At 40.1% G+C, this 14,101-nt stretch overlaps 1 protein-coding gene across 1 annotated transcript in view; it reads right to left on the bottom strand.

Annotated features, from left to right (window-relative positions):
- Nucleotides 1-1,838: 1,838 nt before the first annotated feature.
- mtus1a (microtubule associated tumor suppressor 1a) overlaps nt 1,839-14,101 on the bottom strand; it is a 66,176-nt gene continuing 53,913 nt past the window's right edge. Inside the window, exons 7-12 of the mRNA XM_037676002.1 lie at nt 13,260-13,498; nt 13,012-13,120; nt 6,139-6,203; nt 3,951-4,067; nt 3,759-3,856; nt 1,839-2,049 (exon numbers count right to left, since the gene is read on the bottom strand). Coding sequence (XP_037531930.1) covers nt 1,929-2,049; nt 3,759-3,856; nt 3,951-4,067; nt 6,139-6,203; nt 13,012-13,120; nt 13,260-13,498 — 749 coding nt within the window. The 3' untranslated portion in view covers nt 1,839-1,928. The remainder of the gene's footprint in view (nt 2,050-3,758; nt 3,857-3,950; nt 4,068-6,138; nt 6,204-13,011; nt 13,121-13,259; nt 13,499-14,101) is intronic.

Genomic DNA, 14,101 nt, shown 5'->3' with positions numbered 1-14,101 from the left:
AGAAGAAGTGGAGAAATGAGCAAAAGATAAAAAGGTAAGAAGAGCTGTGTGTCACTGTCATTTCTTGTGTGAAATGTGTAGGCTGTAGCTTGCTAATGCCAACTGGTTAGCTGCTTAGGACGACATTTTGTTAACAGCGGAAAATATTACCATCTTGAAGATTGACATTCTTCTTAAACTAAAACAACATGGAAAAGTAATAATGGGCCGCTATAATTTCTAAAGGCAATGATTTTGTGATGTACTTTGGATGACTGGAACTCGAAGACTGACGGCCCATTGGAGGTGCTAATGTTTCAGCGAGGCAGACATCTAAGATAGATCCCTCTCGTCCCAGTTTGTACGGAGTGATGAACTGAGGAAGATAGATGTTCGCACGGTTTGCCAAGTTAGAAATGGCAGAGATTGTGTTAGAACCCTGGCTGTCACACAAAAAATCTGTGCTTTTATAATGAAGTACTTTAATTAATGCTCCTAAACAAAGACAGACTTATAGCTCATTATTAAATATATACATTTTCTATTTTAATAAAAAAAAAAAAAAACAGTTGGATTGCTTATTTGAATTTATACCGTCTCGTGCAGTAAATCCTGAGCTTTCTGTGCACACCAACAATAAGTTCTATGAATTTCATAAATTGGAGAGGGTGGGGGAGGGGTGGTTGGGGTTGCTCGCCCAGGGCGCCAAATAGGCTAGGACCGCCACTGCCTTCAGGGTTCACAAAAAACTCCGACAGACAGTTGCGAGAGGCTGATGACAACTGATTACAACCACACATTCACAGAATGAAGAAGGTTTCTTCCCCTTTTCCCCCGCCCCATCGACAAAAAGGAGGAACCTCCTAAAGCAAGTGACGGAGAGGAAAAAGCGTTCCTTAAAGCTGCCACGCCTCTGCCCCCGACCCCTGAAACAAAACTCTTTGAATCTACAGGATTCATATAAATTAAATTTTAGTTTGAAATTTGCTAATTTCACCAAAAAGCGACAAGTTTGCAGGTATGGACTTAAGCTGCTTAGAATAATCTACCTGGATTATTGAGCAGCAGCAGGATACACTCCGTCCTCATGCGCTCCATACGCGATCATGATGCAGCGTCCAACTCGTCAAAGCTGTAAATGCGACATTTGTTCACCTGAAGTAGAATCAGCTGAGCGGGAATGTAAATTTCAGTGTGGTTAAAGACAATTTTCCTGCTTTTGGACACATTGGTCACATTATTTCATCAGATTTACAAGACTTTATTAAATGTACATTTCAATTAGGCTCAATCAACAGTAGTTCCCAGAGTTTCAAACTTTAAAATCTGCGGTCTGTTTGAGAAATGAGCAAAGTTGCTTCTTTACAAAACCACAACTGTTAATCTGTGTCAGGAAATGTCCTTGAAGAGTTCCCTCAAGCTGCTGAGAACAAATATTAAAGACCAGACAGGATCACTGCGCTGCTGATCCAGACAGAAAATTCAAGAACTAATTAAAGCAGTAAGGTTTGAACATGTGTCGTGGTCATCATACAACCTTCAGCTCAAAAACAGGCGCAGAAATCGAAACAAGTACATTTTATAAAAAAAAGTACAAACTCAGTTATACTGAAGTATGGCTCTACAGCACACACCTGCACATGTGCAAGTCGTGTTCGTCTCACGTGCATGTCGTGCGTCATGTCACGTGCCCAGCTTCAGTCATGTCCCAACAACAGAAACTTTCATTCCATCAAAGATCTCCTGTTCTCCATGCAGTGGGTCAAAGGTCATGGGCCAACAAACATTTAGCACCTAACCCAGGCTCTGACCTTTAATGACAAAAAAGAAAACGACAAGTTGGCTCTGAATACTGGGGGGGGGGGGGATTATATGGGTGAGATGGGGGTGCTGCTGATGAAGCCAGAGCTGCAAGTAGACTGGAGTTTGAAGGACGGGGAGGTGGTGACTTAGGACACTCCATTCTGCAGCTTCCAGAGCAGCTCCTCGTTCTCCAGGGACAAACGCTCGATGACCTTAGACTCCTTATGCAGGGACTCCTGCAGGACGGCGTGCTCTGTGGACAGCTGCCTGCAGGACATGGACACACGGCTCAGAGCTCAGCTGACCTTTAGACACTACAGCCACAGAACAGCGGGTTGGTAGCATTTTATTTATTGGACGTTCATGTGTTTTAAAATAAAGATGTTTTCAGATGAAATCAATCAACCTTTATTTATACAGGTAAATCCCATTGAGCCTCGAGGACTCAATTACAAGAGAGACCTGATAAAGAAGAAGTCCTTTCATGCTAGTTTTAAATCATCGGCTGTTTTAGCCGTTTTCTGCTTTTTCGTGCAGGATGTGTTCGCTCTGGGATTGTGTGTTGAGGAACTCTTGGATACGACGACGTCACATCTAGTTTCTGAGCTTCTCACAGTCAGCTAGCTGTGGTGGCCATCTTATGGGGTGTCATTTGTAAAGTTACATAGTCAAAAATTAACAGCAATATTTTGGTTTATTTAACCTTTCATGAGAAAAATAGTTTGGTTTTTAATTCAGTCATATTTTCACTATGTAATTCATACAATTATAAATATAGTTCCAAACTAAATATTTATTTTACAAGTTAAAATAGTTTACAAACTAAATATTTAAACTTGCAACTTAAATATTTAGATGGCAAGCTCCACTTTCCACTTTCAATATTTAGTTTACAAACTAAACGATTATGTCCAAGCTAAATGTTTAATTTACAAACTAAATATTTAACTTGTAAGTTAGTAGTTAATTAACTAAATATTTAGGTGTAAATTAAATGTTTAATTTCCAAGCTAAACATTTATTTTCAAAACTAAACTTTTAATTTCTAAGATAAATATTTATTTCCTAAACTAAATATTTAATTTGCTAACTAAATGTTTAGCTCAAACTTAAGTATTTATTTTTCGAACTAAACATTTAATTTCCAAAATAAATATTTAACTTACCAACTAAATATTTAGCTTGTTACAAGTTAAATATTTATGTCTGAACTAAATAGTTAGCAAATTAGATATTTATTTTGAAAATTAAATGTTTAGCTTGGAAAATAAATATTTAGGTCTAATATAAATATGTAATTTGCTAATTAAATATTTAGTTTAGGAATTAAATGTTTAGTTTAGAAATTAAATGTTTAGTTTTGAAAATAAATGTTTAGCCTGTAAATTAAATATTAAATTTACACCTAAGTATTGAGTTCAAGAACAAAATATTTAACTTGCAAGTTAAATATTTAGTTTGTAAATTAAACATTTAGTTTGGACATGAATATTTTGTTGTTAATTAAATATTTAGTTTGGAACCATGACATTTATAAATGTATAAATAACATTGTGAAAATATGACTTTGAAAAAAACCTAAATTTTTTCTTATGACAAAAATACTGATGTTAATTTTAGACTGTGTAACTTTAAAAATGGCACTCCGTACCATCTTACTGACTAAATGCTTTCAGTTGTAAATGAAAATCCAACATTACTGTATGAGAGCTGCTCTGGAGATATTTTGCTAACTGTACTGTCTCAAACAGTTAATGCCAAAGCTTTGACCAAAGATGTTTGTTAATATGTCACACTCAAAGTGTGTGTGTGAGTGACACACCACCACCAGATGTTCGCTGTGGCAGACATCTTGAACTGTTCAGAAGTGGAGTTTCATTAAGGTCTGTCGGTTTGTTCACAACATGCTCAGCTGAGGACAAAGACAAACAATCTGACCTGAATGATGTTTGGGAGAACAGTTTGTGAGTTCGTACCTCGACATAGCGGCATGCTTTTCCACACGAACTGCCAGGTCTTCATTCTCCTGCTGGATCTTCTTGATGTTCTCTTCCAACATCAAATTTCTCTCCCTCTGAAGGACAACAACAAACAAACGGATGTGATATGGAAGGTTTTTTCCCCCTCGTTTCAAGGTGATCCTTTTCCAGCTTTGTTGTAGTTCTCACCAGTTCGCTGATCTCCATCAGGTTCTTCTCCTGCTGACAAAGCTGCTTGGTTTTGAGGTCCAGAACTACTTTCAGACTTTCCAGCTCCTTCTCCAAATACAGTGTGTAAGAGTCCTTCTGTAGGTGGAGAAAGAGGTAGAGAAACGTCTTCTGGTCTGTTAAACTAAAGAAAATGATCAGACGTCAACAGAGGGCAATACGGAGCTCTCACAACCTGCTCAGCTCACAGGAACATACTGTACATCTGAACTCGTACAGTGTTTCCATTTAATCATGTAAAACGAAATGTCATGGTGTCAATTAAAGGGAAGTACTTTAATTACAGCTACTAAATAACAAAACTGAAATAAATTAATACAGTTTTAAGTGTTTTTCCATCTTGAATGTCTTAAACATCAGGTCATGAGATGTTTTCATCATAATCTCTTTCAACAAATGCCCAGTGGTGGAGAACGTACTCCAACACTACTAAAGTAAAAGTACAAAAAACAGACAAAAGTGTACTCTAGTAAAAGTAAAACCACATTAACGTTTTTACTTAAGCAAAAGTAAATATTTGCTTTTAAAAATGCTCAAAGTATTAAAAGTAAAAGTACTTGCTGAATGTGTTACCTAATGCAATGGTTTAAGTGTGCCTACCATATTTTCTGTAATATATTAATAGTGTTGAGCCATTTTAATGAACGATTCTGCAGATAATACATGTTTTTACTGTGTTTACTCTGTGACACAGTTCACACTTGGACTTGTGATTCTGTGTGTCAGAATTTCAGGGATGACCTGCAGAGTTAAATGTCATTAAGCAAAATATGAAAGAAGATTATACCTTTGAAAGTTTTTATTTAACACAAAACAAAACCAATGTGTCATTTTAACTGCAGTAAACACATTTAAGTAAAAGTTGTCTGGATGAAAAAAGGAGCATTAGACACAACTAACAAAGGAATATCTGATCATTTCAACTCCAGTTTGAGTCAGTCAGAGATTCTTTATCGTCATTCGCACCTCATGTGGTACATGTGGTGGAGCGAAATTATGTACACAGGGTCCCAGTTACACCCAACAATAAAATGTATAAGAAAAAACAGTAATAACATCTAAGATATGAACTAAGAAAAACATCAACTAAATATACACTAACCACTCATAACACAATAAGTTTGTCATCAATAGTTAAAATACTTTCTAGTCAACCTTGTAATGGGTCAATAGTGAACAATATTTTAACTTCCTGACACCATTTTCAAAACTTGGACCAGAGTGTTGAAACATTTGGAGACATCTCTCGTCTCCTAACGTCCCATGAACTGACACATTTTAATATTGCAACAAGAATTTCTTGTTCAAGTTCAGAAGAAGTTGGTTTTCAAAGTTTTTCAGTCCAGTCTGACTCTTGGGAGTCTGTCAACAGCCTGTCAACAGCCTGTCAACAGCCTGTCAACAGCCTGTCAACAGTCTGTCAACAGTCTGTCAACAGTCTGTCAACAGCCTGTCAACAGCCTGTCAACAGCCTGTCAACAGCCTGTCAGTCTTTCAAGAATCTTTCAATAAGGCCATGGGTGACACGTATCTTCTGGCTGATTCTCTGCGGTGGAATACATTTTGGGTGTGTTAGCGGTGCTGCGGGTGCGCCCAGCTCAATGTTGTATATACTAGAATATACGTCATTGGTCCAGCTCTTCTTGAAGGCGGTTCTAACATTACCTGCACACTTTGCAATGATTCACTGGACCAACTCTCCTCTCGCCACTGGATAGTTTCAAACTAACAAACAAATTTAAAAATGCAACGTGAATGTAACTCGTAACGCATTATAGAAATGTAGTGTAGTAGAAAGTACAGACACAACGTAAAATGTAGTGGAGTAAAAGTCAAAAGTACCCATGTTTTACTCTACTTAAGTACAGATGCATGGAAAATGTACTCAAGTACAGTAACGAAGTACTTGTACTTTGTTACATCCCACCACTGCAAATGACCTAAACTACACAGAAAACATGATTGAAAACTTTCTAACAGTTACTTCCTTCTCAAGCAGAGAATTATTCTCAAGGTCGGCTTCTTAAATTCACTGTGGGCTTAAAACAAAGATGAGAGAAGTAAACTTGATGAGCAGTAAACTTTCTCACTGCTGTGTCAAAGTGCTTGTGTCATTTCAAGCAGTGACGAGTTCAACAAACAGACTTACACAGAGAGAAGTCTCGGCACGTTGGCTGAAACACTGGAGCTCCTCACCGTGGACCCTCCTGACTTCTGAAAAATGCACAAGTTTATGAAAATTACCATTTCATATTTAGTTTAACAATTTTTACATCGTGTTTAGGGCCGAGGGAAGATTTTCCTCATGATAAAAACTAACCCTTTTGTCATATTATATCATTACTGTACTATACTGCTATATATAAACACACATAGAAAATAGTAACAACTGGAATCAGTGTGTGCATGTTTTAATAAGGAGCTTTGATTTAATCCAAGAGAACAGAACTCAAATGTTTACTGTTCGAGGCTTATTAAATTATTAATATGGTGGTCCCTCGCTACTTCGTGGTCCGTCTTTTGCAGACTCGCTCTTTCGTGGTTTTTCAAAGTAAGATTGGACATGACACACGATTGGCTGATGGATGAGCCGCACGAGTAGTATGGGTTGTTTATCTAAAATAAATTATTTTTAATTATTTAGCACCTGCTGCCCCTGTGTGCAGCCCACAGGTGTAGGGAGAAGCTCCCTCCTGCAGCATGTCATGAACTCCGCCCTCTGCCATGTCCACTTCTCCAATGCAATCACATGCTCATCAGCTGTGTCACTCCCAATCTCCCTCCTTCTGTGTAAACAAATTAAATTTAAATAGTGTAATAGTTTAAATAAACAATCCATGCTGCATGAGCAACAATGTTTATTTTAAATAATCAAGCATGACCCAAACTGAGCCTTTAGTTCCCCTCGGTGAACGGGCCAGGCCACCAGGAGATGTCCCATTGCTCCCCATGGCCAGTCTGCCCCAAACTCCTGCTGCAGCAGGGGCTAAATTTAAAATAATTTATTTAAAATGATTTAGCACCTGCTGCACTTTTATTTATTTATTTTGCCCTGCACTTAACTGCTCCCCAGTGTTTGCCAGATTATCTGATCGCCTCATGCCTGAAGTAATCCAGTGGGTTTTTTTTTCCATGCTCTCATTCCTGACCCATTTCATGACCACGTATTCCTTCCCTTGGCCTCACCAAGACAATACTTCTGCCCATAGGATATCTGGACCGCAACGTCTGCTCTGCCTTCAGGCCAATGATTCCAGCCAAAACCTTCTGAAGTGTGGCTTTTCCTGCCTCTGTGAATGACCCACACCTTTATTTTGGACCACAAACTCAGACCCTGGACTCTAGGCGTTCAGCTCCCAGAACCAAGCTCCACATTCTGAAGAAAGTGTTTGTCGAACTTTCACCCACATATCACGTGATCCGTCCAAACCTTTCCCTCCGACGTCATCCCAGCTTAGGTTTTTCACCCTTGATCGAGCTCTTTGAGTGACAGCTGACTTTCTCCTCCTGATAAAATTTTAATATTTTTGTTCACTTCCGTTTCAATTTCCGTGTACCCCTCGTAATGAAAGAGAGCAGCTCTCTTTGAAATTTGGCTTCTACATATGTGATCAAGCTTTACAGAGCGATGACTGACTTTGTCCTCCTGAAAAAACGTTACATTTTTTTTTTCACTCCGATTTCCAGGTCCCGCTCATATTCATTACACAGCAATAGTCTTTCTTTTGATCTTTTGCCATGTAATAATTATGAGGGGGATCCCGATATTCAACCACAAACTGATATCCAGTGGGTAGAAGTATCCACCTTGGGCGAGAAAGTTGAGGAATCCATGGTCATGAAGTAGCTCAGGAACAGAGCAGGATTAAAAACGATGGATTACTTCAGGCACAAGGTGATCATATAATCTGGCAGAGACTGGGGACCGCTCAAGTAGAAGCAGAAGAAGAAGCAGCGCAGAAGAAAAAAAAAATAAAAAATGTGTATATATATATGCAGCCCACGTGCAGCAGGTGCTAAATCATTTTAAATAATTTATTTTACCAACTTTTTTTTTTTTTTTATCTAATCTATTTTACCAAACCTAAATAATTTAAAATTATTCGTTTTAAATGATTTAGCACCTGGTGCAGCAAGAGTTGGAGTGGACTGGCCATTGGGAGGGCCAGGACATTTCCCAGTAGCCTGGCTCATTCGCCAAGGGGAACTAAAGGCTTGGTCCCGGTTGCACTTGATTATTAAAAATAAACATTACTGCTTGTGCAGCATCAGTGTGATTGCAGCGGAGAAGTGGGTGTGGCAGGGGGCGTTTAGCAGGTGGCAGAGCGCGGAGATCATGACACCTGTGCTCTTTTAGAACGTTTAGAAACATTGTTTAGGCATTGCACATGTGTGGGAAGGGTTTCTAATAATTATTATAAATATATGGATTTTGATCAAGGTTACCGATTGCAATGACCGGCCCTTTGGCTGGGGTGATGCCGGGTTCCAGCAGGGGGTCGGCTGTGGTTGTGTGTGTGTGTGTGTTCGTTGGTGGTGTATGGCGACGATCGGGGGTGAGGCTTCACTTTGACGGGGTGCTGGCTTGTTGGCCTGGTGTGGCATTCGCGGTGGGGGTGGGGGGGTGTACTGTGTGTATGGGAGGGGGTGCGTAGGTGGCATGCCGAGGCTTCTCCGGGTCTGTGGTGTGGGGCTGTTGGGGAGCCTAGTCCTTCTATAAATAAAGTTGACTTGACTTGGTGCGCTGGGCCAGCCTTCCTCAACTGCTGCTCCCTGCTGCTCTGGCCCCCGGCCTGGGGCCGGCTTGTGGTCACTGTCGGGAGAGTGGGGCGCATGGACGACCCAACAGAGGCTCTGTCGGGCTGTCTGTGTGCCTGTTTATGTCTCGGGTTGGGTTTTAGGTGGTCCCATCTTTTGGATCAATTTGGGCCCCCCATTTAATGTGGGGTCTACTTCCCCCGTCGTGCTCCCCTCTGGTGGTGGGCCCCCTGCCGCCGGTGCATTGGCGGCTCTCAGCAGCTGGGGCTGGGTGGTGGGGTGTGTGCCGGCCCACTCTGGTGGCTGCCTGCGGGGACCTGGGTGCCCTGGCTCTGTCGGGCCTCTGACGGGGGTGGTATGACCTCAGGACTCGGGGCTCATTGTCCATGGCTGGATCTACTCTGGAGAGGCGGGTTGCCGGCGAGGCCTGTGGACTCGTCGTTGCAGCCTCCTGGGGTTTCTGCATTGTGGTTGCTGTGGGTCACCAGGGGCTTCCCTTTGCCTCTCTCTCTGGGGGGTGCGGGTGTCCCTGTTGGGTGACTACCGGAGTTCCGGGCTTGGGGGCCGCTGTGTGTCTGTGGTTCCGGTCTTCCCTGTGTTACCTTTGTGTCCTGTGGGGACGGGTTTATGGGTCCCCACATCCATTATTGAACATTTTTATGGAGAAACCTTATAGTGACAAGCATGCTCTCACAGGTGTTTAGACTCAGGTGTTTATCAGATACACACTCAGTTGGGTTGTGGAGACCACTAAATATATCTTGTATTACCATGAACTGTATAAAATACTTTCCAATTATGTTATAAGTATCATTATATATGTTGCTTGTTGTTGTGGTTTCTCGGTTTTGTCTTGTTTTTTTTTTTTTCTTTCCACAGGTCTAGAGGCAGACTTCAATGATGTTGATTTGAGTTCTCTTTATCCCTCTCTCTCTCCTCTATTCCTATCTCCTTTTTTACCTTTTAACCCTTCTCTCCCTTTTCTGCTTTGTTTTCTTCTTTGTTTTCATCCCCATGTCCATTATATCTGAAACAAACTCAAAGCAAATTCTAATAAAGTTTTATTTATATATCAAGTGGAGCATTAAGGCCAGCCATAATATTCTGCTTGTGAAAGTAAATCTGTTGGGCATCACTTTGACACTCGGACAATAATTCTGAGTGTCACAATGCTGAACAGGACAAGGGGAGAGAAAAAAAAAATCTGTTTGAAGAGTTTCAGTCAGGTTTTAGAGCTCACCACAGCACTGAATCTGCACTGGTGAATGATATTCTCATAGCCTCCGATAATGGACAGGTGTCTACATCGGTCCTGTTAGACCTCAGTGATGCATTTGATATAGTTGTTCACAATATTCTACTATAGATACTTGACTGTGATATTGGAATTACAGGAACAGCTCTAAATTGGTTTATATTTGGAATTTATCAGATAAATCTGATAAATTCCAATTTGTCAATGAAAATAATGAATATTCATCATACACCAACGTTGGTCAGGGAATTCCTCAAGGTTCAGAGCTTAGCCCAATACTCTTTACCTAGTATATGCATCCATTAGGTAATGTTATTAAACAGCATGGGATACATTTTCATTGTTATGCTGATGATACACAGTTATATTTGTATATTTATTAAACACAATGAATCCAATCAGCTGCTTAGACTACAAGCATGTCTTAAAAAAAAAAAAACCTAAAAAATAAAAACCTGGATGACCTTTAATTTTCATATTTTGAATACAGACAAGACAGATTTTGGTTTTTGGACCCGAGCACCTTAGGAATAAATTTTTCAGTCTTTCACCATCCTTGGATGGCTTTAATCTAGCCTCCAGCTCTAATGTTAAAATTATTTGTGTCATTTTTGATCAGGACATGTCTTTTATCCCCCACATTAAAAACGTTACAAGAACCACGTTCTTCCTTCTATGTAATATCACTAAAATCCGAAAAATCGTATCTAAAAATGATGCAGAAAAACTGGTCCATGCATTTGTCACGTCTAGACTGGACTATTGCAATGGTTTATTATCTGGTGTAGATGAACAGATGCTGGCATATATTCATCATTTAACGCGGGTTCCTCATTTTTCTGGACTGAATAAAACGTGCATTGAATTTAAGGAAATGCAAACGTGAGACGTCATTTAGATTTGACCCATCAAAATGAATGCGGTCATTTATTTACAGAATCAAATTTAACATCAAACATGTACATTAATTTGGCAAATTATGAAAATAACAACATAAGCAATCAATCAGGAAAAATCATACGGCCATGATTTTTCCGTTGCTGCACCAAAGACATTTATGAAAACTGTACAATTATGATCTTTTACCCACATGAATGTGGGTGAGCATTTTACACAGACATTTCTAAAATATCTGGAAGAATTTCTACTTGAGAGAAAAGTTTAGAGATGAAAGAAGTTTAGAGGGAATAAAAGATGGTATGGGAGGGAAGAAATGTGTTCACCAGAATCGACACTCTCCGGCTTTCTTCAGCTTTTCCTTACAGTACACTTAGGTGATGAAATCGGCTCCTTTACCTGGAGATGACTCAGGTGGGATTCCGTTTAACGCACCCTTTCAGCGTCTCAGTAGGATGCTGTTACTCGTCCGAAGTAATGGCGAGGCTCTGTTCGACACACATTCACCTCAGTGGAAAATGTTATAATCCCATGGAACTCGGAAGAGCTTTGTTGTCATGTCAGGAACTCCAACAGCACTCCATCAGAACTTTAGCTCTCGTGTAGTTTACAGAACTCCCACCGAACTAACTAGACCAGGAAGTACTGACATTTTAAAGACTCTTTCCCGGTTCACTTTTTGGGATTTGTTCATTGGTCAGAAACGACCAGACGGGGTGGGTTTTGTGACGTAAGAGGTTAGAGGCAGCGAGAATTGTTATGAGGCAGATCAGAAATGTTCTCACAGACAGAGAGGGTTTTGTTTTGGCGTGTTTCAGGAAACAGGTGCAAAACATCTCTACTTACGTCTGAGAGGATTCTAAAACATGACAGTTTTAACATAACAACTTGTTTTTCGTTTGACTCCAACCTTGGGAACGCACACACTTGCTCATTCAAAGGCAGAAATCAGAAAATGCATAAACTCTGTAACAGCTTTGACATGAGAATAAAAATCATTACTCAGTTAATAACATTGATTAGTGCACTGCAACATCTAAAATGGTTTGAACTAAGACACTTTGATTATCAACATTTGTGGTAGTAATGATAATAAAAAAAGAGTGTTCTTTTCACTTGAATCTTCAAGAAAGAAAGTCTCAGGATGGGTGAACCTGTATTTATGGATTCAAATACATGAAATGACAGCTTCTGTCCCACAAGGTTCTTAAGGTCAAGATTTTGACCTTAGACTTAGTTTTTGACATGGGCCTAGTCCACTACACTGGGTGTCTAAATACTTCTTTAAAACGTCTTCAGTTGATCCAAAATGTTGCTGCCAGAGTCTTAACTGGAGTTAGTTGGAGAGATCATATCTCCAGTTTTAGCTTCTCTCATTGGCTCCCTGTCAAATCCAGAATTGAATTCAAAATCTTACTTCTAACCTACAAAGCTCTCAACAACCTAGCTCCATCTTATATTAGAAATCTTGTTGTTCCATATTATCCAAACAGAGCACTTTGCTCTCAGACTGCAGGTTTACTCACGGTCCCTGGAGTTTCCTAAAGCAGAATGGGAGGAAGATCTTTTATTTATCAGGCTCCTCTCTTGTGGAACCAACTTCCAGTTTCTGTCCGTGAGGCTGACACATTGTCCAGTTTTAAGACTGGGCTCAAGACTTTCCTTTTTGATAAATCCTATAATTAGGGTTGGCTTGTTACGCTGCCTTCAGCTTAGACTACTAGAGGACAAATTGACCTCATTTCCTTAAATGAATTGTTAAAATCGAATAGTTTTCATTTGATACTTGTTGTCTTAATGTGATTCTTGACCTGCCATTGTGTATCCGTTCCTCCAAACCCAGTCGGTTGAAGCAGATGGCCGCTTGTCCTGAGCCTTGTTCTGCTAAAGGTTTCTTCCTCATGAGGGAGTTTTTCCTTTCCACTGTCACCTTCATGCTTGCTCAAGATGAGTTTTGTGATGGCGTTTAATTCAAAGTAGTCTGCTCCTCAGATAAATAATGTTAAATTATTATTTTTTATACGTTATTGTTTTTGTTCAGTGCCCTGAGATGATTTCTGTTGTGACTTGGCAATGTATAAATAAACTGAATTGAATTTGGTTTTCTCTCACCTTCATGTTTCTGCTCATGTCGCTGCTGCTCATGCCGCTGCAGCTCATGCTGCTGCTCATGGTTCAGCTCAAGTTTTGTGATTTCATGATTTGCTTTCAGTTCTGTCATCTTAAAAATAATAAAAAACAGTAACATTGACAGCTTATTTCCAACCATCAAAGAAACAAATCGTCTCGTCACTAGGACACAAGCAACATTGAGGAAAACACCGTTTTCTGATTAAATCTGAGCTTTTGAATAGACCAACCTGCTTTTGCAGAATAGCTCTGCAGCTGTCAGCTTCCTGTTGGAAGGTGAGGTGCAGCTTGTCCCACTCAGCCTGGTAGCGGGCCAGCAGGCTCTGCTCCAGCTCAGTCACATCCTTCAGATGCTTTTCCTGCAGCTTCGCCTGCGGCTCAGCAACATCCTCTTGGTGCTGTTCCTGCAAGCTCTGAGTGGCATTGTGCAGAGCAGCTCGCAGCTCACCCTTCTCCTCCTCTACACTTTCTAATGAGTGGAAAGAAGAAGCTGAAAACAGCAGAGGAGTGTTGACAGTTCACATCATTGTAAATTACTGTGGAGGTGTGAGAATGACAAAAACTGATTAGAAAAAAAGAGGTCAGAACAAATTGCATCAGTAACTGATGAGTGTGACATACAAGTAGATAAAGTGACTTTTAGTTGAGGAGGTAGCTTTTTACATCATGATAACTAAAACAATTGTTTAATAAAGTTTAATTCATTCAGTTACCACAGAAAAATATGTTTCCTGAGCTGTCCAGATATTTATTTTGACCTTTTGCTTCAACTGTGGTCTTTGTTTAGTAAATAACTAAAATAAGACCATCTGTAAGACGGTTCTTCTAGCTTTTCCCTATTCAGGGGTCTCCTTCGAGTCATCCTCTGTCTCACTCTGTCCTCACTCCAACTACCACAATGTCCTTTCAAACTGTATCCCTACATCTTCTTTGTCTTTTTCCTGGCAGCTGCATTTCTAACATTATTCTACCAATATACCCACTGTCCCTCCTCTGGACATGACCAGACCACCGTCCCTCCTCTAGACATGTCAAAACCACCGTCCCTCCTCTGGACATGTCAAAACCACCG

Source organism: Nematolebias whitei, chromosome 4, assembly GCF_014905685.2.
Source record: "Nematolebias whitei isolate Nwh7 chromosome 4, NemWhi1, whole genome shotgun sequence".
Lineage (NCBI taxonomy): Eukaryota > Metazoa > Chordata > Actinopteri > Cyprinodontiformes > Rivulidae > Nematolebias > Nematolebias whitei.
Note: the sequence above shows the minus strand (reverse complement) of the source record. Positions and strands in the feature narration are given on the sequence as shown.